This window comes from Gymnoscopelus braueri (genome assembly GCF_963280865.1).
Source record: "Gymnoscopelus braueri genome assembly, chromosome: 8".
Lineage (NCBI taxonomy): Eukaryota > Metazoa > Chordata > Actinopteri > Myctophiformes > Myctophidae > Gymnoscopelus > Gymnoscopelus braueri.
In genome coordinates, this window is record NC_137609.1 from 46,199,171 (window position 1) to 46,225,025 (window position 25,855).

The window sequence follows — 25,855 nt, forward strand, 5'->3', positions numbered from 1 at the left end:
CACACACACACACACACACACACACACACACACACACACACACACACACACACACACACACTGATCTCGTTTCTGTGGTGTTACAGATGCTTTCTACCAACCACACTAGACAATTCCAAAGGAATATGTATTATTTGCAAGTAATAAAAGTATCAACTACCCTCCCTTGGTCTCTATATGGGACTACACACCACCAGTGGTGGAAAGAAGTACTCACATTTGTACTTAATTAAAAGCATAAAAAAAGACCTATTAGTACCTAAAGTTGTCCATTAATTGTAGTGGAGTAAAAGTACAATATTTGCTTCTGAGATGCAGTGGCATAGAAGAAAAATATAGAAAATTGGAAATACTCCAAAGTAAAAATACCTCAAAATGTACATGCACTTAGTTACTTTCCACCACTGCACACCACATTAACAGATGATCCCACAAAGCCCTGGTATCCACAAGTTTCCTAGGGCATCGTGGGCATAGTCAAAAACAGCAGAGGGCGCTGTTTTTCCTTTTCATTTGGCGATGGGTTCCCAGATTGCTTAATATAAAACTAGAGACATGGTTGATGCTGACACCTAGTGGCGATGTGCAGTACAGCACAACACAACACAACACAACACATAATCAACTACACTAGGGGTCTTTAACGTTTTTCAGCCCAAGGACTCCTTAAACTGAGAGAGATGAAGCAGGGACCCCCACTACATATTGTATAACATTGTGTTGCAGATTAAACTTTTTCATAGATTTCATAGATAGCTTCATAGACTTGTTTGACAGCACTATCATCAATGTTGTGTACATTAATGGGTTTTGTTAATTTCTTACACATTAGCTTCTCTATGAATTCATGTTAATGTGTATTTTCAGACATTAAACCCTCAATACTAAACTTATACAAAAAAATAGCAGATCTACAAGCTCACAATGCGAGGCGTTGTGTGCTTTGTAGATCGGCTATTTTTGGCTAATGATCCCCTCACTCCCCTCAGAATCCTATCACACAAAGATGTGGTGGACCCCCTGTAGTAACTCTGAGGAACCCCTAGGGGTCCTGGACCCCCTGTTGAAGACCCCTGAACTACGGTATCACCATAAGTGATAAGTATCAAGTAAAGAAATAACAAAATGGAAATCACTTTTTAAGACAGATCTATTTTAAAGACTCATTGTGTACAAAAAAGACATCTAATACAAGATGTCTCCTATAGCGGAGACATCTTAGCCCCTACCAAATATCATGTCACATCATAATGTATTAAATACAGTAAGTAGCTACTATAAGTGACGGTAAAATATAGCCTAAAGGTTAGATATAAACAACCATAATCAGTATCAAGTAAAGAAATAACAAAATGGAAATCACATTTTAAGACAGGTATTTGAAAGATTCCTTGTGTATATAATGAGGTCAAATAAAATGACCTAACATTATACTGTGTCCACTCCACCCTACAATGGTGTTGCTCGCTGGCCGAAGATGGTCGATCTACAAGCTCACATGTGCTTGTAGAAAGACAGACAGACAGACAGACAGACAGACAGAGGCAGGGAGACGTATAGGGGGCCGTGGGGGGCCCCGGTGCATTAGCACACACGCACACAGTTGTTGCACCGCAAAACTACACAAAGCTCATAGAAAGTCACAGCAACTATGACGTGCCAGCGGAAGTGCTTTGTTTCATGCTTTGTTATGACTACAAAAGTCACTGGAAAGGCTGAAGGGGAAGAGGCCAACGTATAGGATGGACGGACACCATCCCTTCACTTGCAGCCGCAAGAGTATACTACTCCATACTTCAAAACGCAGTATCTGTCACAGCCAGGGATGATCAGGTTCAAATTCCCATCTAAAACACAATAGCAGTGGTTCCCAGGGGTTTAGAGTTTAACTGGATGATTGACAGCACTCTGACAGTGCACAAATGGAACCAATTGGACACTTACAGGTTCAGCTGGTTCCATTTGTACACTCTCACAGAGTTAAATTAGTCAATGTCCTTTAGTTAGGAAATTCAAGCTCCCTTCCCTGATCTCCTGCCAGATTCAAATCTGCTCAACCCCTCCCATACCCTTCACTGTGGTAGATTTTCCAGTGCAAGATGGGCAGCGTCTGCAAAAAGTAATTGCCAATATAACTACTGCACAACATTTACACATCCTATCTCTTCGCTTGACATAATGAAACTGAAACAGCCTGCAGACTGCAGAGTAGCTAGGTGAATACAGGAACGGTGGGCTCTAGGGAAATCTGGGCCCCATTTTTTGGGGAAGACTGGGCACTAGAGACGAGTGAGCACCAGGAAGAGTGGGCGCTTTGGGTGAGAAGAGTGGGCACCTTATGGGGGAAGACTGGGTACCTTTTAGTAAAACTATGCCTAACCCTATATTAACCTTAACCCTAAACCCAACCTCATTAAAACTATGGCCATCATCTGAATGTAGATGCAATACAAAAGTAGTGCAAAACGCCTTCTATGGTGCCTGGGTTTTCCCTAGTGCCCACTCTTCCGAAGTCTGGTGCCCACTCTGTTTTGGTGCCCACATTTTCCTAGTGCCCACTCTTCCTGTTACCGGCTAGGTTTGTCTCTTGGTTGCTGTGCATTAGCCCAGCAGGAGAGCTACTTCACTTCATTTATTATAATACTTCTTCTCGTTTATGAGTAGGGGCAACGGTTAATCAAACTAATCGATGTAATAGAGTAATGCAATACAGATATATACAGAATACATTTGTCTAGTATTGCATTATGACTGTTAAATCCTAATTGACATTTGACTCATAAGAAATTATTTCACACACACACACACACACACACACACACACACACACACACACACACACACACACACACACTCATTCTCTCTATCTCTCTGTCTGTCTCTCTCTCTCTCTCTTTCTGTCTCTCTTTCTCTCTCTTTTGGACGGCTAGAGATCCACGTCGCAATTATATCATCAACAACAACAACAACAACAACAACAACAACAACAAACTAGGGATAATAATAGGACACTTGGATGGATTACATCAAATGTACAGTTCACAAATAGCAACACCAGCTCACAACAACACTAGTTTCTATTAGAAAGTTTGAAAATGTTGACATTAACCTGTCGTCACCGGGCTTTTCGTTGGTAACTGCCTGCTTTCTACTTACTACTCGATGCTCTGATCCGGTCTAGAGCCCGCCTTCTGTATCCGGTAATTTGCACAACCACATACATTGAAACACAAAAGGCAGTTTCTGTATCCGGTACAGACCGGATCCGCAACCTGCAAAACCGAATCGAGTCAACGGTGAACCCATGATGACAGAAGAAGAACGAAACAGCCAGCGTTGCCATGTCCGCTTATTATAAGCGAGTTTGGGCTTTTTTTCCTGTAAAGTTGCTTGTAAATATTGGTAGTTGCGGCGTTTTAAAAAAAAAAGTATAGTTGCTTATTGGCGCTTGTTTCCTAATGTTGTTTAAACCAGTGGTTCTCAAACATTTTCATGTCAAGGACCACCAAATGAATATGTATTTGTCTGCGGACCCCCATCTGAAAATATTTTATGCCAGGCCCCCCATACAAGCTTTGTGTTGTTAGAATGTTTCAAAAACATTCCACATTTTTTTCAAAATAGCAGATCTACAAGCTCGTAGATCGGCTATTTGAATACAAGACATGTGGGCACTAGTCGACACATCTGGGCACCATATGTTTGGGATGAATGGGCCTGCCACCTGGACGAGTGGGCAGTGCACCTGGAGAAGTGGGCACCAGGATAACTGGGCACCAAAACCATCTGGGCACTAGGGACATGTGGGCACCTGGGACGAGTGGGCACCTGAATTACCTTTCAGAATAGCCAATGTTTAAAGGGCGAAGGGCTCGCTTCTTTGGGACTTGTTTTCATAGACCTGTTTGCTTGTTTCTCTCTCTCACAAAAAAAAACCTGGCAACGCTGGAAACAGCACGGCTGCATCATGGGATACCAGAGTCCTCCGGCGGCGCGGTGCCGCCATGTCTCCTAGAGAGAAGCAGCAGCTCATATTCCTCTTCTCTCTGTCGGCGGCCGCTCTGCTCATATTCACCCTGCTTCTCTACTACATTCCTACGGTCCTTTACGTGTCGTTGATCCTCGGAGTTTGCGGCATCGCGTGTTATTACTATAACGGACAGTCGCTGTACGCGCGGCTAGGCCCCGTCGATCCGCGGCGTGGACTGACCGTCGTAGCCGCGCTCCGGCGCTGGTTGACCGGCAGGGCCAAGAACGGAGGCGCGGCGTATCCGCCACCTGCGGCGGGGAGGACCTCCAGGAGCCACCGCGGCGTCGGAAACAAAGCGGCGGCGGCAGCCCACGTTGTCGTCCGGGGTTCGGGCGCGTATTCCGGCTTCGGTGTCCCGGAGACCGCCGGTGGACTAGGTGTTTATAGACGAGGAGGAGGAGGAGGAGGAGGAGGGGATTCCGTGTTCAGCCCGCGGGACATCCTAATGGGGTCCTACATCAGTAGACCCGAGGGTCCGCCGCCGCAGGTCGTGAAGACCGGGAGAGGCTCCGGGTCTGGAGCCGTAGTTTACCCCCGAGATCAGCTCCGAGAGAGGCTGAGCCGGCCGAACCACGCGGTCCATTCCCCCAACAGGAGACTGTCCTTCTCCGGGTGAGTTGACTGTTTTTCAAGTGGCATCGATCTCATCATAGCTGGTGATAATTGATCACGTTTCACGTGATCAAGTATGCGAGGGCGTCCAGGACCCCCCACTAACACCCTCTTAATTCTGACAGGATACAAATGGAACCAAATGGACCCGTTACACTGTAACGGGTCTGTAACGGTTACACACTTGTCTGAAGTGAAGTGTCTATTTAGACACCCTCAAGGCAGCCTGAGAGTCCCTGGACCCCACTTTGAGAACCACCGGCAGTGGTTCTCAATTCAAACTTTATAATTTTAAGGACCCCCGTATAAACTCTGACAGTTAGCCTACAGACCTGTTAGGGTCCATTTAGACCACCTCAACCTGACCCCACTTTGACAACCACTGGAAACAGCAGGGCACTTGATATTTCATTGTGTGATAATGGCAGATCATCATTAGTGAAATAATGGAAATGTAAATCCTGCAAGCCGACTGGGTGGTGGGGTGGGGAGATGCATTGATTTATTGTTTACTTATTATTATACACTATGTACTGGTGTTGATGAATGATTGTCTTATCAGGAGGTGAATGTTTCATATTTAAAAGAAACTAAGTCTAGCCCGCCATATTTCAAAATGCATGGGGTTTATAGACCTCATTATCAGTGGAATTGCGTTGCTATGTGAACAGCTTGGGTACAACTACAAGGTCATTTCCTGTCAGCCACTGATCCTCACACACACTGCAACAGGAAATGAACCTGGACCCATTTAGAATGTTGATGTTGTGAAGTATGAAAAGCTCTGCTCCTAGATCACATTCACATTTTCACTACATGAGTGTAGAGAATGGTGAAACTGATGTAGGACTACAATCCCATGCATTTTGATTTATCGCAGGTGATGGTTGTTTTAATTTGAGTAATTCTACAATTAATAAGTAATAATGATAACAAATGAACACTTCTACAGCTAATAAGTCCTGGAGCACCTGATCATAGACATCATCACAAGTACATATCAAGAGATTTATGTTTATCACTTCACTTATGATTATCTGCTATTTAAATACGCATCATATAATGATAATAAGTGTTAATAGACATCGTGCAGTTTAAAGCATTTATCATGAAAGATCCTTACTTTATGTTTGTCACCCGTCTGTATGTACATTTTATTCATCTTGGCTTGTTCTGTTGTTGTTTACTTTTTACTCTTTACCTGTGCTGTGCCTCTCCTGTGTTTAAACCTTGTTGTCCCTGCATTATCTTCTGGGGATGCATACAGGTTTATATCATGTTAATTATTATGTTTGAATATTTTATTCTTATATATGTATGTATGTTTATATATATTTTTTACTGTGTTAAAGTTTGTTGTGCAGCGAAAACATATCTACAAGCTCTCAATGCTTGTAGATAGGCTGTTTTCGGTTATTATTTTAAGCATTTGTGTTCAGAAGCATTATGTTCAGAAGCATTTTCCATAAAATCTTAATAGTCTCGATATTTCATACTTTTGTATAAAAGAAAAGGTTAAAGCCTCAATCTGTGACTTCTTCACCTGGTTGGCAGCATGTAGAACAGCAGGAACAATATTACTGTTTCACAAATCGCACATCTTGGGACTTGGTCATACAAACATTTTCATTCGTGAGATGTTGGTAGCCATTGGAGCCATCATCTATTATTTGATGATTTTTGACTGATGATAGGGGCAGGTATAATAAGATTGAATTAAATGAAATGAAATACAATACAATTTTGCTTCTATTCATGTGTTTTATCACAGGGAGCAGGTGGGCACGGCGAGCAGGTTCTCCATCACCCCTCAGCGCCACTACCCCCTGCAGCAGACGGGCACCTCCTCGGTGGGGCTGCTGCCTCCGGCCCACTGGGACAGCTTCAGGAAGAAGAACATTCTCAGCCCACGCAACTCCTCCGTGCACGCCAGTCCGGTCACAGTGAAGATCGCCAGACCAGACCACAGCACCTACAGATCCCCATTGTAAATTCATGATTATTTCTCCAGAAGTTATTTAAACTATTCATCTGCATGGATTAAAGTTCTCAAGTTGCCATGACTGATTTCAGTCATTTTGGATTCCATAGAAGCCAGCATGTCTTCTGAGGTTAATGCCTCAAATCTTTGATTTATTCAAACTGGTAGGCTGTACGTGGAACAGCAGCAACATAGGTTTAGAACGATAATACCGTAACATCGTCAGTAGACTTTCAAGCATGAGATTGTATTTTTGCTTTATCCCATGCATCTGACTGTGCAGCATTGCAGTCAGTCTGCTATGTAGCTACAAGCCTGTGTTGTTTGAAATGGTGGTTTGAGTTGTTGTTGATGTGTGTTTTTCCTTGTAGTTTGGAACATGTGGGCTCCCCCGGAGGGCTGTGCTCCCCGGGCCCGACGCCCCCCGCGGACCCCTGCTCCAGGGAGACAGTCCTCAAGGTGCTCAAAGAGAGCCGCAAGAGGGAGGTGGCTGACGACGAGGACAGGACATTAACCGACGAGCAGAAAAGCAAAAGAAGGTGTGTAGGAGCGCCACACAGCTCCCATTTTGTCAAAGCCGTTTGTACTTAGACGCAACGCACACTCAAGAAATTCAATGGAAATGATTAGGGGTGCACAATGAATCGACCATCATATCTGTAAAAAAAAAATGCAATATTGGTAAAATTGGTATCGGTAAATTAATCCTGAATCTTTTTGCCAATATTGTTTTTCTATTTTGTAATTGTTTGTGGAGAATGAAGGCTGCAGATTCAATCAGTGTTAGAAAAATATTAAGCAATTAAAAATAAATAACTACATTTTTAAAGTCTGCATCTAATAACACAGAATCACAGTTTTTGAACAGGTGTAAGGTAAACTGTAATGGAAATCCTGTACTGCAATATCAGTATCTATCGAATTGACCATGCAATATCGTGCATTCCTAGAAATGGTTACATGGCTTAGGCCAGTGAGTGCGTGAGTCAAAGTGAAAGATTTGAGCATGTGTCTTTAAACCAACTTAATCTCCTTTCCAAAGACGCAACGACAGTGGAGGAAGTGCACATTCTGCCTTTGAGCCCCTTCTGCCCAATGGAGTGCAATCCCAGCTCGTACCCAAGTGAGTTTAATGCCTGTTTAAACCATTTAATTATCACAGATTGGGAGTTGGGGGATATCGTATATATATTTGATATGGCATAGTGTTTTTATGTCTGTTAAAACGCAATCTGCTATTAACAGTACGTGTGTGTGTGGGGGATATTATTGTCACACAATGTTGATATTGAAGTATTTGTTAAAAAAATACCATGATATTTGATTTTGTCCTGTATCGCCATGCCCTAATTTGGTCCTTAACATGTATGTGCCCTCACACTACTGTTTTCCCATGAAAACAGTAGTATGAGGTAGTGTTAACAGCCTGATAGGCCTCCAGCTATGATTGTTAACCTTCCTCGCTGAAGCTAGTGAGCCTCTTATCACAACATCTGCTTGCCAGCTGTCTTGCTTTTAAGTCTCAAGACTAATTAGGACGTAATCTCCGCCCAAGACCAAAAAAAAGAAAGAAAGACATGCCATCTCCGGTTTAATTCCCGTAGCTGCGTGAAGTAGACGGCCGGCCTTTTTAGGAGACCGGAAACCACTTGGAGTCTATTATTTGCAATTTATGAGTGCGTGAACACAGCTTCTGAACCATTCTTTAGACCAGGGGTTCCCAAGCTTTCTGTTACTGACAGACAGTTCATAATATGTTCGCTGACCGGCATGGTTCGGTTCGATTTTGGTCCGGGAGGGGGGGGGGGGGGTCGCTCATCATTTGTACCAAAACACAGAAGACAGTTGACTGGGAGTCAATGACTGGCTGGTGGCTGCTATATATGTTATCAAATCACTACATAATGTTATATCATTGCCCTAAATGGCGATATATTAACAAGGAAAGGATGATTAAAAATGCATTATTTCTGTATTAGCCTTGATGACTGTCTTGACTCTATGTCTGTATCAGAAAGGACTTTGGACAGGTGGAAAACTTTAGTTAAACTTGTAGAGTGACGCATTACTTTACCTGAGTTACATCTTCTGATAGTTGTACTTGAACGTTGACATGAAATAATAATCCTGTTTGTGTTTAGTGTTTCACTGCCGCGAGCGTGAAAAAATACAGCTCGTAGTGACGGCGCTGAAACACGCTGAAAGGCTAGGATAAAGTTACCAAGGATTCGACAGTGATGTCACCGCTATGCAACGCGGAAGTAGCACGGCATAAAGATACCAAGGATTCGTCAGTGATGTGACGTCACTGACGAATCCTTGGACATGTGACCGACTCAGCTTTTCTCCGTTGTTTGTAAAATCCTGGTGACGCAAGGTTATAGACTCAACGTTGCCTGCGCATATGGTACAATCCATAAACTTGGAATTCCCGTCCGCCTTCTCGCGGACTGGCGGTACATGTGCCGGTCAGCGGACCGGTGGTTGGGAACCCCTGCTTTAGTTTAGACCCATGGTCACTGAACTAAATATTGGACCCAATAGTCGCAGGCCACACTATCTTCTCAAGATTTTCATACCAAAATGGCTTTTTTTCAGAGAGGCAAATCAGGAGAAAAATCGACTTTATTATCGACCGTTCTCTGTCCCAGCAACACACTCTCGCGGGATCTAGCACCAGTAAACATAGGACGTTTCCTGCCATCTGCACTTGTAGGATTTGTGTACCATTTCACCTCCAGTGGCTCAAATTGGGATGGTCTATCTTTCTAAAAATCAACCATCTTTGTCTCCGCCCCTTAGGCCGGGAACCCTTAAGCGAGGCTTGAACTTCATGGCGGAGGAGGCCGTCATGAAGAGGTCTCGCACCTCCTCCATCAGCTCTGTGAGCGGCGGCCACATCCACACCAGCGGCTCCGTCCGCAACCCCATACAGAGCTCCTACAGCTCCTCACAAGGCTTCAGCCAGGTACAGTAAAGCCAGTGGTGCTCAAATCTTTTTCATGTCAAGGAGCCCCCGAATTGATTTGTATTTGGCCGCGGACCCCCCACCTGAAAAGGTTTTGTTCCAGGGACCCCCAGAAGAGACTATTTGTGTTCAAAATGTTCCAAACATTTTCGATATTTTTCAAAATGTTAAACAAATTGCAGATGTACAAGCGCGCAGCGTGGCACGAAGTGACGCACTGTGAGCTTGTACATCTGCTATTTTTTTAATAACCAACATATAAAATATGGATAAAGTGGTTAACGTGATTGTGATGCTGTATTGCTCATTTTGCTGGGGACCCCCTGGAACCCCCCCCCCCCCATCTCTCTCGGATTTTTTTTATATGACCTGAGGTGATCAGTCATTATGTTGCTGAAAGTCCTTTTGAGAAAGACGAGGTAACAACGGTTTAGCATGTTTCAGGGTTTCATACGATTTGAAATAAAAGTCACAGGTTTTATAATTGGTAGATGTTAGGGATGTGCGAAGTGACTAATTTCACGGACGGTTAAACAATGTTTTTCAATAGCCTTTTTTTTTCTTCTTCAAAAATCATCTGAATAAATTATTGTGAGATATAAAAGCCTGGGGATGTTAATTTTCAAATGATCAAATCTTATTTAAAATGCAGCAGAAATGTAGTGCATTTTGCAACCATACTTCATGGTTATCCTACAAAAAAAAATGCATGCAAAGAAATCCATTGTTGATTTGGCAAAATTGTCATTTCAGACAACAATAAGGAAATATCCGTATCTATTTCACGTGAAATTGAAATTGAGAACATGATGGTTAACTTGGCTGACCTAAATCTTGTATGGAGACATGATTTTTACTGATTTACAGATGCAATGTGTCCTTGCCATGGTTAAATCTGTATTGTCAACTTAAAAATTTAAAGCTCTGACCAATTTTGACCACGAATGCAAAGCTAACCTAACCTAAGGATTGTTTTGTCTTTTAAGTGGAAGAGAGCCTCGACTCACGCCTCCCCTCTCTCCAGCCCTATGTCGTCTCGCTCTCAGACTCCAGAGAGAGCCTCTGTAAAGCCCAGGTATGCATGGATTCAAGTTCTCAGTCCCCAGGATTCCATAGAAGCCAGCATGTCTTCTGTGGAAGCATGTCATGCACCGAAAATAGCCGATCTACAAGCTCACAACACGTCGCGCTGCGACGTGTTGTGAGCTTGTAGATCAGCTATTTTTGGTTATTAGTTATCTTAAGATGAAAGAGTATTTTTGAAGTGGTCAAACTAGCAATAGAATACATGTTCAGATGAAGCATCTTCCATTGAACCTTTGGTCTGGGATATTTCATAAAAGGTTAAAGAAAGGTTAAAGTCTCGATCTGGGATTTCTGGTTGGCTGTATGTAGAACATAAACAACATGATATGTTCATTGTTTAGGAAACAGGCTCTTATCACATTGTTTCACAGATTGCGACCTGGCCCAACAAATTAGTTTTTCAGTCATAAGATTTTATATTGTTTTGTTCCATGGGTAAGAATTCTGCTTCTGACAAGTTGAAGTGATGAATCACAGAGTGTTGTCCTCTCTTTAGTCATGTCTTACCCAGGCTTTCTTTGTGATTTATCCAGGGAGGATGACACCCAGTCTCCCAGCTCTGCCTCCTCAGTGAAGTCTGACAAGGTGGTCATGGACACCGAACCCACCATATGTGAGTCTTATGTAAAGTTCATACTGACATACGTATGCAGTCAAATCCAGTGTGTTGTCGTAATGTAGCACTGAGAGTGTGTTTTACCCCCTAGTACTAGTCGTGCTGACGTTCAATTTATGTGGGCGTCCTGCCTCAGGCCTTGTTCAAGCCCAAATCTGATTTCCTATCCAGATTGGAGTCATATTGTTTTTTTGTGTAGTCTGAACTAGGCTAGGAATGTGGTTCAAATCTGATTCACAAAAAAAAATCTGTTTCCATGTGGTTTTCTGCAGCTGCTATTCAGAGGACTGAAATGATGGTGCAAATTGCTCACATCAATACATTTTGACTGGTTTATTGGCATGTTGCCTTTGTTTTATAGTTCATGTATTGTATCTGAACATAAACTTGATGTGATTCCAATCTGTATAGGCCAAAAATCTGATTTGGGCCACCACTGTGAACATAGCCTCCGGCAAAGGATGTAATGGAGGAATTGGTTTATTGAATGCAGCGGTGGTTCCTGGATTATATTCACAAACGGAAATCTGTATTAAAATACCCTGTTGCCATTCCAGCAAAAGTGGCCCCTGTCCCCAAGGTCCCAGTGGCTTTGTCGTCGAGCTCCACCAGCAGCGGAGGAAAACGGAAACGCAAGATCCAGCTGGTGGCCAGCCATGGTGGGGAGCAGATCTCTCTGGTGAGATGAGCAGTCCATTATTGCATTTTTCTCCATAAATCAGGGCCATTGAACACCCTTTACGTCAGTGTGTTGATAAAAAAACATATTGAACCAATGAAAAGCATTAAAAAGCACTCCTGACAAAACCAGCTAACTCCATTGGATCCTCAAACTTTCTGCTAAACCAGCTAACTCCACTAGCTGGTTTTGCTGACTCCAGGCTCCACCCTCTTTTGACCTCCAACCTTATTGTGAGCTTGGTGGTCCATTCAGCTGTTCTTATCAATGATGAACAAAACCTCCTAATTTCCACTTTTTTTCATTTCCTGATTTTGGAGTTAGCTGGTTTCTGCCGGACAGCAGAGATATGCAGCTACTTTTATTGGATAGTACAGTTAACAATAAAAGGAAAAGTGGGATCCATAGATGATTCATGACTTTTTTCTTTTAATTGTAGATGAGGAATATGCAGCCTGATCGCCAGAGAATTAGTATACATTGCACGGATCCAGTGCACGTCATTCCGTGCATAGTCGCCTAGAAACCCCGAAATTCCGTGAACATGTACGGCGAGTCCCACGGTGGGCGTAACCAGTCGCAACCCGGAAAAACCCGGAAGCAGAGCAGTCCCCACAACAAAATGTACGATTCTGTGCCTATCGGTACATAACTCAAACGGCGCTGAGTAGGCACAAGGGAATGTCGCAACGTTCGGGACGGCAACTCGCTCGCTTTAGCTCGCTCGGTGGCCCCTTACGTGGCGACAATTCCCTTGAGACTGCGCGCCTCCGAAATGGTTTTGTCACAAAGGGAGAGATGTACATATGCACGGAATTTCAGGGTTTCTAGGCGACTATGCACGGAATGACGTGCACTGGATCCGTGCAATGTATACTAATTCTCTGGCGATCGGGTTGCAATATGACTTGCTCTGAAAAATAAATTGTCAGTCCGAAGTTCTTTTCTTTTTCTTCCTTTAATCCCTGGGAGCTCAGTGAATATGGGAAGTCCCCCGGCAGTCTAGAGCCTATAGCAGCATAAATAAGGTCTAGTCTACGACAAGCCTGAGCCTGTGTTTCCTAACTGTAAGGTTTATCAAAAAGGAATGGTTTAAGCCTACCTTTGAACGTAGAGAGAGCTGTCTGCCTCCCTGACCAAAAGTGGGAGAAGGTTCCACGGGAGAGGAGGAGCCTGATGCGATGCGGTGTGAGCTTGTACATCTGCTATTTTTTTAACGTTTTGAAGAGAAAGAGACATAATCCCCCCCTCAGTTGATTATTTTATTAGTTGATTGTTTCGTTTTTTTTCAATAATTGGTTAAATTGATTAGTTCGATTACTACTTTTGACCACCAGCTGTATTTTCAGCCACATGTGACAATGTTTCAGTTGAACTGATGATAGATGGTAATTCCCTTGCAGCCTCCTCCCCCAGAGCTGGGATACACCATCACTGTCAAAGACTTGGACCAGGAGAAGAGAGCCGCACTCCACAAGATACAGAAAGTCCTGGAAGAAGTCGGTGAGTGTCAAAAACATTCAACTGAAAAACCGCAACGAGGAATCAATTTCTTCTCAAAGAGTAGCAATCATTTAAACCCATACTGTTGTTCGTGGTCCACCAGGGCTCTGTCCTTGGGCAACCTCTTTTTCTCCAAAATCTCTTTGGAGGAAGAGAGGAACATTTTCGCCAAATGTTCGCCTATTCTCGCCAAATGTTCGTCTACCGTAACATGCCCAGAATAGGGACGCTAAGGTTCATGTGGTTAAAAAGAGTGACCTCGTCGTCAAATCAAATCAAGCTTTATTTATAGAGCACATTTAAAACAATCGGGATTGACCAAAGTGCTGTACACAGTAAAATCAAAGCATCAACAAAAACATTATGCATGTGCTCCCACATGACATAGATGTGTTCCCGGATTGAATGGGTTAAGAAGAGATTTCAAACATGGGGCGGCCATAGCTGAGTGGTTAGTGAGCCCGCCTAGGGAGCCAGAGGCCCTGGTTGCCCCAGGTACGATTCCAGGCCACGCCAGCATATGTGTCGATGAAATGAAATTTGTCCCTGAGCAAGACTCTTAACCCCTAATTGCTCACAGACCCTCATTGGAAACAAGCCCGCAAGGACTTTCATGAACGTCCTGTTAAAAGGAATTATCCTTATCCTAAAGGCTCAATAGACTGTCTGGGCATTTCTAATGGTAAAGGGCAGACTATTCCAGAGCCTAGGGGCTGTAGCAGCAATCGATCTCATCTTCGATCTCATCTTCCTCGGTTTGTTTTCAAAGCGTTAACCCTGTTCATCTTCCATCTGTGTTGTAGCTCCAGAACCAAAGAAGCCTGAGCCTCCCGTGGCAGAGACGGCTCCTTCCTCTCAGGCCGCCTCCTCCTCATCCTCTGTGGACTCCGGCCCCACCCTGGCCAGCCTCCTGGCGGCCCCTCTGCCCACCATCATCACCTCCTCCTCCTCCTCCGCCCCGAGCAGCAGCGTGGCAGCAGCACCCACCATCCCCGTCATCAACCTGGACCCCAGCCCAGCCGCCACCACCACCACCACCAGCATGAGCACGGCCCCCACCTTCACAGCCGCCGCCCCGGCCCGCTCCTCCCCCGCCCCTCCTGCAGCTGCCCCCGCCCCTGGCCTCCCCAACTCCCTGCTGGAGATCCTAAAGATGCAGAGCGTCCCTCCGGCCAGTTCACCATCCATGCTCAGCACCACCACAGCAGGTAGGTTTAGAGATCAAGCTTTTTCGTCCCAAATTGATATATTTATGGCCGCGGCCCCCCGTCTGAAAATGTTTAGTGCGAGGGATAGGATAGTATCTGACAGGAAATGGGGATAGAGATGGTGAGTGACATGCAGCAAAGGCCGTCAGTATCGGGGCTCGACCCCTGTCAGGCTACTTTGGAGCCTAGGTGCCTGGACCGCTACGCCAGCAAAATTTGAGATTTTTCAAAAACATTCAAAAATGGCAGATGTACAAGCTTGCTGTGAGCTTGTATATCTGCTATTTTCTAATAGCCAACGTATAAAATGTGGATAAAGGTTGTGATGCTGTATTAGTATTTTCCTGGGGACCCCCTGGTACCCCCCCACCCCCCAAAGTCCCCTCGGGGTCCCCACTTTGAGAACCAATGGTTTAGATTAGTGCTGCAACTATCCACTATTATCACCATTTTTAGTTTTGGACATACATGGTTTCAACCCGATAGCAACAATATTTAGCCTATTATGGTTCTGTACCAGTATATGAGTCAGTTTTAGCTGATTTTATTCTAATTGGCTACTACGACTGCCTATAAATTTCATGGGCCTGGTGAGGTCAACCTGACCTGGCAGAGATCTTCCCTGGTGTGCACAGAAGCACAACAGGTGAACGCAATTAACTTAAACGAGGAGCTGCCAAACAGGCTCAAACAATGCCAAACTGTCACGTTCTAGGCTATCTGCTGCAATAAACTTCCCATTTGGATCATTGTTGACAAACGGAACAGAATATGGATGTTTGCAAAAGGATTATGTATTTCTTGTCCAAGAGCGGTGAGGTCACAGCTTCTCTCTACTTTTGTATGATATTGGTAGCCTAAACTTTTAATTTGTTTGCAGTTATTAATTTCTAATTGCTTGCTGGATATTAACTCTTTAACCGCCAGAATTCAAACATTGTCTATAGCTGCCCTGGCCAGCGATTTTGAGCGTTTTTTTACTAACCTTTGAAAAATCATAGAATATTATTTTTTCACAGCGATCCAACCCGGCGATCGCCTCAAAAGACGTAGGGGGGTCTCGGAGACCACTGACTAGATAAAACGTCCAAGCTTTTACATCATTATCAGACAAAAACTGAAGCATTGATGATCACTCATTCCTGTATGGTTGTGTGTCCTCCTTTTAGGTCCAGTATTCACAACCAACACGGATCCCAATGGTTCCGTACTGAAGCCTGCCTCCACCATGGCTCAGCCACCTCCACCGTACTCCGCCTCCACGCTGTCGGGCCTCACCCAGCCCTCCAGCAGCGTGAGCTCTGCCTTCAGCCAGGTGCTGGGCGGTCAGACCACCAAGACCACCATGGCAGCAACCAGCCTGTTTGGACTGACCACCTCCTCTTCGGCCTCCAGCACATCGGTAGGCCCCTGTCACAGTTTCTACATAAAAACGCCCAAAACAGCTATTTCCTCTATTTTTACATTTAGAAAGTACAGGTATAATTTTTTTTCATATGTCAGTAATTTATGTTATTTGTCATAAATGCGCTGTGCATTTTTTATTCAGACATGCAAAAGTGTCACTTTTCAGCTACAGTCACCTTTTTGAACCCAAATAGGGCAATTGTGTGACACCTGACCCGAAAGAAAACAACATGTTGTCACCTTTTTCACCTCGGGGCTGTTTGCATGCCTGTTTTACAAAGCCAGATTTTATTTTGTATTCGTATGTTCTAATAATGTTCAATGCCAAAAACACAATTAAATCGTTGATCGCAATTATTTGTATGACAATTAATCGCCAACTTTAACTTTGTTGTAACCGTGACAGCCCTTCACGTCGGCTCCCATGGTTCCCGGTACCGAGTCGGCGGCCAGCACCACTAACCCTCTCCTGGTCACCGGCTTCAAGCCCATCTTCGGAGCCGCCCCGGCCTCCTCCACGGCCTCCGACGGCATGCCCGCCGTGCCCACCTTCAAGCCCCTGTTTGGCAGCGCCGGCGCGGCCGGCGGCGGCGGCTTTGGCCAGCCGGCGGCGGCGGCGGCGGCGGCGGCGGCGGCGGCCGCCTCGGCCCCGACGGCCACCTCCGTCAGTACGACCTCCATGTTCGGCGGGTCGCTGAGCAGCGCTGCGGCGGCCGCCCCGCCGTCGATGTTTGGCAGTTTGGCCACCAGTACCAGCGGAATGGCCTCCTCCATCAGCACCAGTACCACCGCCGGGTCCGCCGTCAAACCTATGTTTGGTAACTGGGGCGCTCCCTCCACGACGAGCGGCGCCTCCACTCTGGCGCCCCCCTCCGTCACCACCGGGGCTTTCGGAGTTCAGTTTGGAGCCCCGCCCCACGCCACCACCGCGGCCCCCGCCGCCCAGACGTCGTCTACCAGCAGCGCGTTTGCGTTCGGCGCCGCGCCCGCCACCACCGCCGCCAGCACCATCCAACCCGCTCCTGCGGCCGCCGCCGCCCAACAGAACCCCTTCGGCTTCGGCCAGGCGGCGGCCGCCAGCGGCCAGAACCCCACCACCATGTCCTTCGGCGGCTTCGCCATGCCCAACGCCACCGTCACCGCCGCGGCCGCTGCGCCCGCCGCCGCCCCGCAACAGCCCTCCTTCAGCTTTGGAAAGCCGCCGTCGTTCGAAGCGGCCACGACGACGGCGGCGCCGCCGCCAGCCTACCCCGGTTCGACGATGACGATGGCGGCGGCGGTTAAACCTTTCAGCTTCGGAGGAGGCAACGGAGCCGCGGCAGCAGCGCCCGCCCCCGCCCCCGCCGGGGCCCCGGCTGCGTCTCCCTTCACGTTCGGGGGGGCGGCCGCCGGCCCCGCCCCCACCGCGGCCTCCACCTTTGGCCCCGCCCCCACCGCGGCCTCCACCTTTGGGACTCCGGCCAAGCCGGCGTTCGGCTCCGGCGGTCCGGGCTTTTCGTTCGGCGGCGGCGCCGCGGCTCCGCAGGCGGCGCCCCCGAGCTTCGGGGCGCCCACTCAGACTCAGAACGCGCAGGCGGCCGGCTTTGGTTTTGGCGGCGCCGCCGCGGTGCAGCAAACCCCCGCCGGCCCTGCTGCTAATCCAGCTTCTGGGTTCAACTTTGGCGGTGCCATGACGGGCGCGCAGTTTCAAACGCCAGTTTCTAATAACCCGCCACCGCAGATGTCCGTGTCCGGCTTCAACTTTGGAGCTGCTGCTGGTGGGACGCCAACGTTTGGTGAGTAATGAAACGTATAAAGTTACTTAGCCACTTAAAGGGATACTTCACTTTCGGGCCGGGGACACATTTAAAAAAAATATTAAAAATAAATGAAAAAAGTTATGGAAAATTCATGGCCCCCTCACACATTAGTAGGACACTCTAATGCGTGAGGGGGCCATGAATTTTCCATAACTTTTTTCATTTATTTTTAATATTTTTTTTAAATGTGTCCCCGGCCCGAGAGTGAAGTATCCCTATACCAGTGGTTCTCAAACCTTTTCCTGTCAAGGACCCCCAAATTGATATGTATTTGGCCACGGACCCCCATCTGAAAAGTTTTTGCCAGGGACCCCCAGAAGAGAAGATTTATGATATCAAAAGCATTCAAAAACATTTTCGGTATTATTTAAAAAATGGCGTATGTACATGCTCGCTATTTTTGCTACTTTTGAATAGCCAACGCATAAATGGATAAAGTGGTTAAAATGATTGTGATGATATATTAACTCATTGCTGGGAGCCTGCCTCCACCATGGCTCAGCCACCTCCACCGTACTCCGCCTCCACGTGGTTAATGATTGTGATGATATATTAACTCATTGCTGGGAACCCCTTGGAGCCCCCCCCCCCCTAAGGACCCCTGGGGGGGTCTCACTTTGAGAACCACTGCCCTATACATTTCATTGCCCAGGGGTCTACACAGTAAATCTCTTTGGAAAGAATAGCTGATCTTACAAGCTCCTCAATGGTGTTGTTGTGAGCATTGTAGGTTGGCTATTTTGGATAAATATTCTGCTATTTGCAGAATGTTGGCCTGGGCTGTTATATGACATGTCCAGAATGGGGATTCTAGGGTTCACTGGTCAACACGGTCTGTTGAAACATCTTGCATATCGTTGTTGTCGGGCAGAAACCTCTCGTCTCCATATTTTAACTGTGTTTTTTCCTAAATTAATGCCCTACTTGATCATACTACAGCGTCACACAAAAGTAGCAAATGAATAGTAGCAGATCTAAAAGCTCGAAAGCTTTTGAGCTTAGAGATCTGCTACTTTTGCTACTTTTGAATTTGGATCCTAGAAAAGTAACCGTGTTGGACATATGAGGTTTCCACCCGACAGAGACGATTTAGAATGAATATTGCAGAACAATTACAGTATATAAGGCAAGGTGCAGTATATTTAGCCACGGGCCCAAATGTCTAAATTACCATTGTGATATACTAGAATATGTCACACATTGGGGGTGTTCTATTGAAAATATAATTATGATTTTATTTTCCCTGCATGCCAGAAGAGCTTTTATATTCTTCAGATGTCTATTATGTGGTTAGGGTTTCGAAGAAAGTTGATAAATGTCAAAATAGTAGTTTGGACCCATTGCCCCCTTCAAAGCAAATCATAATGTTTGCGTTTAACCTCACAGGAACTTACGGTCTTTTTGCCACGACTTTGTGAGACGAACGCATTATCTTGTCATCAACTATAAACTGTTCTAGAATGTCAATGCCAGCCTACATTTACAGACGTCAAAGACATATCGCAGACTAATTGGACAATACTATTTTCAAATTGTGAAGGCCAACACTTAAAACAATCTTGTGTTTCTCCAAATGAGAGAATTGAGGGACATACATTTGATTGACAAAAATTAACGGGTCATGTGTTTTGTAGGGCTGTGAATCGTCTGCTATCTCACGAATCGATTCGATTCCGATTCTTGGGGTCACGATTCCGATTTTTATCGATTTTTTTCAAAACAAACGATTCTCGATTCAAAACGATTCTTGATTCAAAACATAGGATTTCAGGATCTACTCCAAGTTTTATCAACTGATAATAATGTAAACACACAAAGGTAAATCACAAAGGTAAACACACAAAGGTAAATCTAAATTTTATCGATTTAGAAAAAATGAGAATCGATTCTGAATCGTCCAACAGTAGAATCGCGATTCGTATTTGAATCGATTTTTTCCGACACCCCTAGTGTTTTGGTCCTAAATCAGCACCGTCCCCCACTGAATCTTTGCAGCTTTGTTTCCACATTAACTCTAAAAACGTTGGCCCTCAGGCGGACTTGCTTGAGTTTTTTTTCTTCTTTGCAATAAAAAATAAATAAATTAAAGTTCTCAGTCGCCACGACTGATTTCAGTCATTAAGATTCCATAGAAGCCAGCATGTCGGTCACATAGACCTTCTACAGGCATTTTGAGATGCCTGAAGAAGGTCCTATGTGCCCGAAACGTTGCTTAAATAAAAGTGTATCTATTGTGCAAGTGCAGACGGTGAGCGGGTCATTTTATTTCATTCTCTACATTTGATCCCTGCCTACGCACCCGTCTCTGAGCTGATCAGGTGTTTACAAGACTTTGTTTCCTAAGATTAAAGCATTCGAAGTGGTCAAACTAGCAATATGTTCAGAAGCATCTGTTAATCGTCTCGGATATTTCATATAAAAGCAAAGGTTAAAGCCTCAATGCAGTATGTAGAACAGCAGGAACAGTATTAGTAAAACATCATAATTTTCCATATTGTTAATTGTTTAGGAAACAGCGCGCGTGTGTGTGGGGGGGGTTCTTTTCCACAGTGTTTCAAATCACAAATCGCACATTAGGACTTGGCCATACAAACTTTTTAATTCGGGAGATTTTATATGGCTTTAATCCATGAATGTTTCCATTTTGCCTTCAGGGACATCTACTCCCACCTTTGGACAGAGCGCCCAAGCAGGTCCCATTCCCTTTGGCAGCCCTGCGACTCCCGTGCAAGGCTTCAACTCCGTCGCACCTTCTCCCTTTGGTAAGAGAGAGTACACAAAATGTAAAAAGATCATCCAATCTCCATGTCATAGACCCTGTAGATTGGCTGTTTTTGCACAACACTGGCATACAAAGTTGTTAACTTGTTTGCTCTATATGTTTTCCACCTGTAACAGAAGCATGTTTGCCTTCTGTAGTGCTATTTATCCATTGCTATTTTTCTTTCTTATCGTGCACCTTATGTATATATTGGACCTGTGCCTTCCTGTTATTGAGCTGTTCTGTGTTCCTTTCCTCTTCTTTTCTCTCTCCATATTCTAACTCTTCCTGTACCTGTAATGTTTGAGAGCTTTGCACAGAAAATTATTTCACCGACTCTTTTTCTTGATGATGTGACAATAAAGCTAATTCTGACTTCCTCCCTGAAACTTGTTCATCAGGCGTTTCTCTCACAGTGATGATGACCCAAACATTGTTTTTCTGTTTCATTTTCTCACAGGCGCGCCGACTCCTTCTTTCTCCATCGGACTCGGAGCCAGTTCCAAGCCCTCCGGCGCCCGCCAGAGGCTGCAGGCCCGCAGACAGCACCCCAGAAAGAAGTAACGCATATACACCCAGTGGTTCTCAAAACTCTTTTAATTTAAAGGAACCCCCATAACTCTTGAGAGCGAACTTTCGGGTCCATTCGGTTCCATTAGTTTGCTCTCAGAGTTACAGATCTGTAAGGGTCCATTTGGAACCCCCTCAAGGAACCCTGGCGATCCCCTGACCCCACTTTGAGAACCACTGCTACAACCCAAGACAGTCTCTGTGTGTGTGTGGGGGGGAGACGTATATTTTTCTGTCGCTACTGTTGCTGCTATGGCTAAATACGACTAGCATAGCTGCCTGTTCTAACCACACACCCACTCCTGTGTGTTTGTGTGTGTGTGTGTGTGGTTTTCCCGGCCATGCTCACCCTCGTGTTTGCCGGGGGAATTTAACCCTTTTACGCCCCGAGTTCTGTTGCTGCTTGGCTGACTGCGACGACCCAGGAGGGAACAGGATGGCTTAAGGAGGTGGATCTGAAGCGCAAATGTATATTCTACTTGAAAAGAAGCGAGACCGTTTAAAAAGAAAATTAAACAACATCGATTCTACGCAAACGACGCATAATACAACTTAATCCCCCCCCTCCCCCTTACTGTCTTTGGTGTCTCCCATGTTTTTGTCCCAGGTTGAGACTCATCCTTTTTTTCCCTCCTTTTTTTAAATGTGACATGCTAACCGGTTGTACGTATGTTATTAAATGTATCGGGTCGAGAGCATATTCTTTAACGATGTCAAACAATAGGGCTTAATGCACCATTTTTATTTAATTTCCCCAATGTGAATATACACAAAGCTCTTTGAAGACAATTGATTATTTTGATTGCGTTTTTGGGTTGTTAAGAATTGTCTCTCGTCTCCGCGAATGAATGACCATAGCATGTCTGAATACCTACCTAGACCCATGTGTTTTTTGTTTTCATTTAGTACATTATTATATGCATTTGAAGTACTTTACCAGACTATGTGTGTTTGCCTAGTGTCCTAGATCGTGGTGATTGCCAATGTGTGAAACCAAAGCCGGTTGTAAAAAAAAAAACCTGACTCCCCCTTGTGACATAACCTGACTTTAGGATAAGCCTAAAGTCAACTGCAAGCCACGTGTTGATTTGTATTAGACAATTACAAGTGGTTCTCAACTGTTTTTTGTCCACATTGGGAGCCCCATTTGGCTAGGTAGTATTGCTTTATTAAAGCTGTTCCAATGTCAGAACATCTTGTTACCCTGTGTTGGGTCAGACGCAGTCAAATCCTCAGTGTTAATTTAACTCTTGAGTGTACAAATGGAGCTTTTCGGGTAATTTATTAACTCCTAGTGTACAAATGGAACATTTGGTTCCATTTGTACTCTCAGAGTTAAATGAGCACTGACGATTTTTACTGCGTAATCCACTGGTTGAGACTTAACTATTTGACTACCTCTCTTTTCAACACCGATTTCCTTATTCAGTGTAGCTGTGGTTCAATGAGGCGACAACAACCCCTTTTAGATGTCATTGAGAAAAAATAAAAAGTATAATATGTGAATTAATTACGGTAATTCCTACTAAGATGAGTTTGATGATAATTTGGGTGACGTCTCTTTTCCTCTGAAATGCTCTTGAGAAGTGCAATGGCACAGGAACTGTTAAGTTGAAGTACATACTGCTTTAATGTTATGTCAACGTGAACGTAGTAATGTTCAGTATTGACTCATTACGCTCATTGTTGATGAATACTTAAATACCTCCCAGAGGGTGGTTTATATCTTAATCTGTTAAGATTCCACCTTTATTTCAGGCCATAGAAAAAGTTCCCCTATACCATATTCCTTTCATAAACTACAGTTTATTTAAAAGCCTTCTCCCATCATGTGGCATTCCTTCACAACAGTCAGAGAAAGACGATACACCCTGCATTTCTGCATACTAGCTATACTCTGGTAGACATGATGACACTTTTCAGCATTTGAAAATCGAACAGAGGTTGTTGTTTTCCTTTTGCATCAAAAGTACAGACTGGAGCCTTTACTGGAATGATCACAAATTTTGCTTCCCCCCCCTCCCAGCTATGACTTTCATTTACTCTAGATCTTTGATGTAATGTTTATTTTTTTATTTTTGTTTATTGTTACTACTGTAGATTTGCCTTATTGGGTCGCACTTGGAGGAAATGAATGTGAATGGCAGCATATTTGGTAGTGTGGGGCATTGGTCTTAACGTGGGGATCAACTGCAGTCGAGGATAGGAGTCTATTTTATATTTTTGTATGGCTTTTTATGAAGGGCCGTTTCCCACAACTGGCACCAAGATTCTTTTTATCCCCACAAAACAGATTTTCTTTCCCCTCTGAAAACCATGCAAAAAAAAGGAGCCACTTTATTAGGTGGATACGTTGTTTCAAAAGTCTTGGTGAATGAAATAGTTTACATTTAAGCCTAATAGATACTTAAGCAAAGAGGCAACGTTTTGTCACATGATAAAAAACTACGTATTTTTCAACTGACAACTCTGGAAAAACGCGCCGGCCGTTCTTGTCTAGCACTGGCGCGTAAATTAGGCGTTTAGAATGATTCCTATTGGCTCGGGTCTCTTTTTTTTCCTTTTTTTTAAGTATTGATGAATGTATTTGTCGAAAGTGAATTTAAAAACTGTTTTCCACAAAGCTCATGTTCATTCATGCTGGACTGAAACTCAGGACTGAAGGGAACCGAAGGGGGGTAAATGTGTTTAATATTAATGTGTGATCTTTTACCACCCAGGGAAGGTGAACAGAAATACCCTGGGGGGTGGAGGTTAATGTTGCACTCCTAATACCTGACTTAAACGTGGCTGTGCGTGGATGCCGTGCACCGCAAATTGCCAATCCTACATGTAGATTAGCTGTTTTTGGTGCACGACACCCACGCACATGCAAGTACAACTCAGGCTTTAGATTAGAAGCATATTATGGTGTAGATTATTTGTTTTTCCAAGTCCTCATTTTTAACACGAAGACGCCCCCCTCCTGGACAAACCAGGATTGATTCTGAAATGTGTGAATTTGTACGTGGGTGGGTGTATGATTTTTTTGGGGGGGGGCTTAACCAGTGGCTAACCGATGCTTAAAACAAAGAACAAGAAAATGTATATATTTTTGTATATCAAGCAGGTTTCTATTAGAGTTCCTTCAAGCTTGGCTCAGTAAGGCGCTTGGTCTAAACATGTATATTAGTGAAAGACCAAACTTTTTTTGTTTTGTTTGTGCTAATTCATTACATTTTTTCCTCAACCATATTGCTGTGGTGGAATAAAACGGTCAAAGTTTTCCCCTGTCAGGCGTTTATTTTAAATGTGTTTTTACATGGTCTGGTATGTGAATGGTTGTGTTTTCATGGTGTGTGTAAAGCTCTCTAGCTGACACTTGGCCTCATGTGGGTTTCACAGAACATGGATATCAACCATAGTTCCACAACGTTTGCATGGGATTATACCCAGATGGTGACTGACTGTTCACATTTAGGGCACCTGCTGGCAATCTTTCATTAACCACTTTTCACCCTGCCGTCCCAATTTTGAGCATGTCATTATAGGTGAAAAATAAGCAATTCGAAACATTTGGAAAATGTTTCAAAAGTAGCAGAGCTACAAGCTCACAATGCATGTAAATCTGCTATTTTCGAAATAATTTGATTTTTTTTGTAAAATCACTGGCAATACTTAAGATAGATTTTTGCACTACCATCGGCTTTCTGACATTCCAGTTCCACCTGTGACCCACTGAGCACATGAAACTAGACTATGTTTTTTTTGTTTTGTTTAAATTGTAATTTATGTGTTTTTCCACGCCCATTTTAAAATTATAATTGTTATACAGTATTGAGAAGCACAAATAATCTGTGTCAACGACTTACAGCGAGGGTTCTGTTAGCAAATGGAGGAACCTTTTATTTTCACGGCGTACGTAAAATGGACTCATCCTTTCCTATGTGTCAAGCCGATACCATTATTTCACCTTGAAAAGTGTGAGGAACAATGATTGTGTGATGGATTTGTGTGTGGTATTTAAGTCTCGCTCCAGACACGGCCCTTAAAATATTTCACAGTTTTTTTTGTACAACAAGGGAACCAAAGGCTGTGGTTTCGGAGCGATCGGGAGTGATTGGAGAATGACTGCACAGTAAAATCCTCTGGTAGTGTTGACTCTGAGCTTGTACAAATGTAACCAAATGGACCGGTAAGAGTCCATTTGGTTACACTTGTATACTCTCAGAGTTCCAAATGGATAAAATAACAGTGGGGATTTTGCTGTGTAGAAGATGTGCCTACGAATTTGGGACTTTAATTGTCTGTGACAGTGTGCGTGAGTGTGCAGATGTTTGCAGATGTTTTGGATGTTGCGTGAACGTTGCTGCACTGGGCAGGGCAGTGTAATATAGCCTCTACTCATGATGTCTTGAATTGTGCTGGTTTTAAATAAAAATGTGACAAAGTTGACACTGGTGAATTCCTTTTCCGTTGAATGGATGACGTGAAAATAGAAAAGCACACATCTTTCTTTCCCCTTCTCCTTTCCTCTCTTTATCTCCTGTCCTTGTTTGTGGCCTTTGAAAGGGAGATGGTGAGTAAGACGGACATCTTAAGCCTAATTTATGCTTAGTTAGTCTGATTTAGTTGGGGTGCATTTAACTGATTAAA

General features: G+C 44.4%; 1 protein-coding gene across 2 annotated transcripts in view; it reads left to right on the forward strand.

The window, feature by feature from the left end:
- The first annotated feature begins 3,977 nt into the window (after positions 1-3,977).
- Positions 3,978-25,855, forward strand: part of pom121 (POM121 transmembrane nucleoporin) — a 357,082-nt gene continuing 335,204 nt past the window's right edge. The window contains exons 1-14 of one of the 2 annotated variants that reach the window (XR_013933546.1): positions 3,978-4,642; positions 6,414-6,629; positions 6,995-7,162; positions 7,666-7,746; positions 9,426-9,591; positions 10,578-10,666; positions 11,211-11,290; positions 11,851-11,972; positions 13,376-13,475; positions 14,279-14,683; positions 15,853-16,085; positions 16,497-17,865; positions 20,544-20,651; positions 21,111-21,887. Coding sequence is in view for 1 of the 2 variants with exons in the window: in XM_080434646.1 (XP_080290772.1) it covers positions 4,005-4,642; positions 6,414-6,629; positions 6,995-7,162; positions 7,666-7,746; positions 9,426-9,591; positions 10,578-10,666; positions 11,211-11,290; positions 11,851-11,972; positions 13,376-13,475; positions 14,279-14,683; positions 15,853-16,085; positions 16,497-17,865; positions 20,544-20,651; positions 21,111-21,214 (3,879 nt within the window). In the remaining variant the exon portion in view is untranslated. Of the gene's footprint in view, positions 4,643-6,413; positions 6,630-6,994; positions 7,163-7,665; positions 7,747-9,425; positions 9,592-10,577; positions 10,667-11,210; positions 11,291-11,850; positions 11,973-13,375; positions 13,476-14,278; positions 14,684-15,852; positions 16,086-16,496; positions 17,866-20,543; positions 20,652-21,110; positions 25,653-25,855 lie in introns of those variants that run through there. The other variant, XM_080434646.1, reaches the window with a different exon arrangement.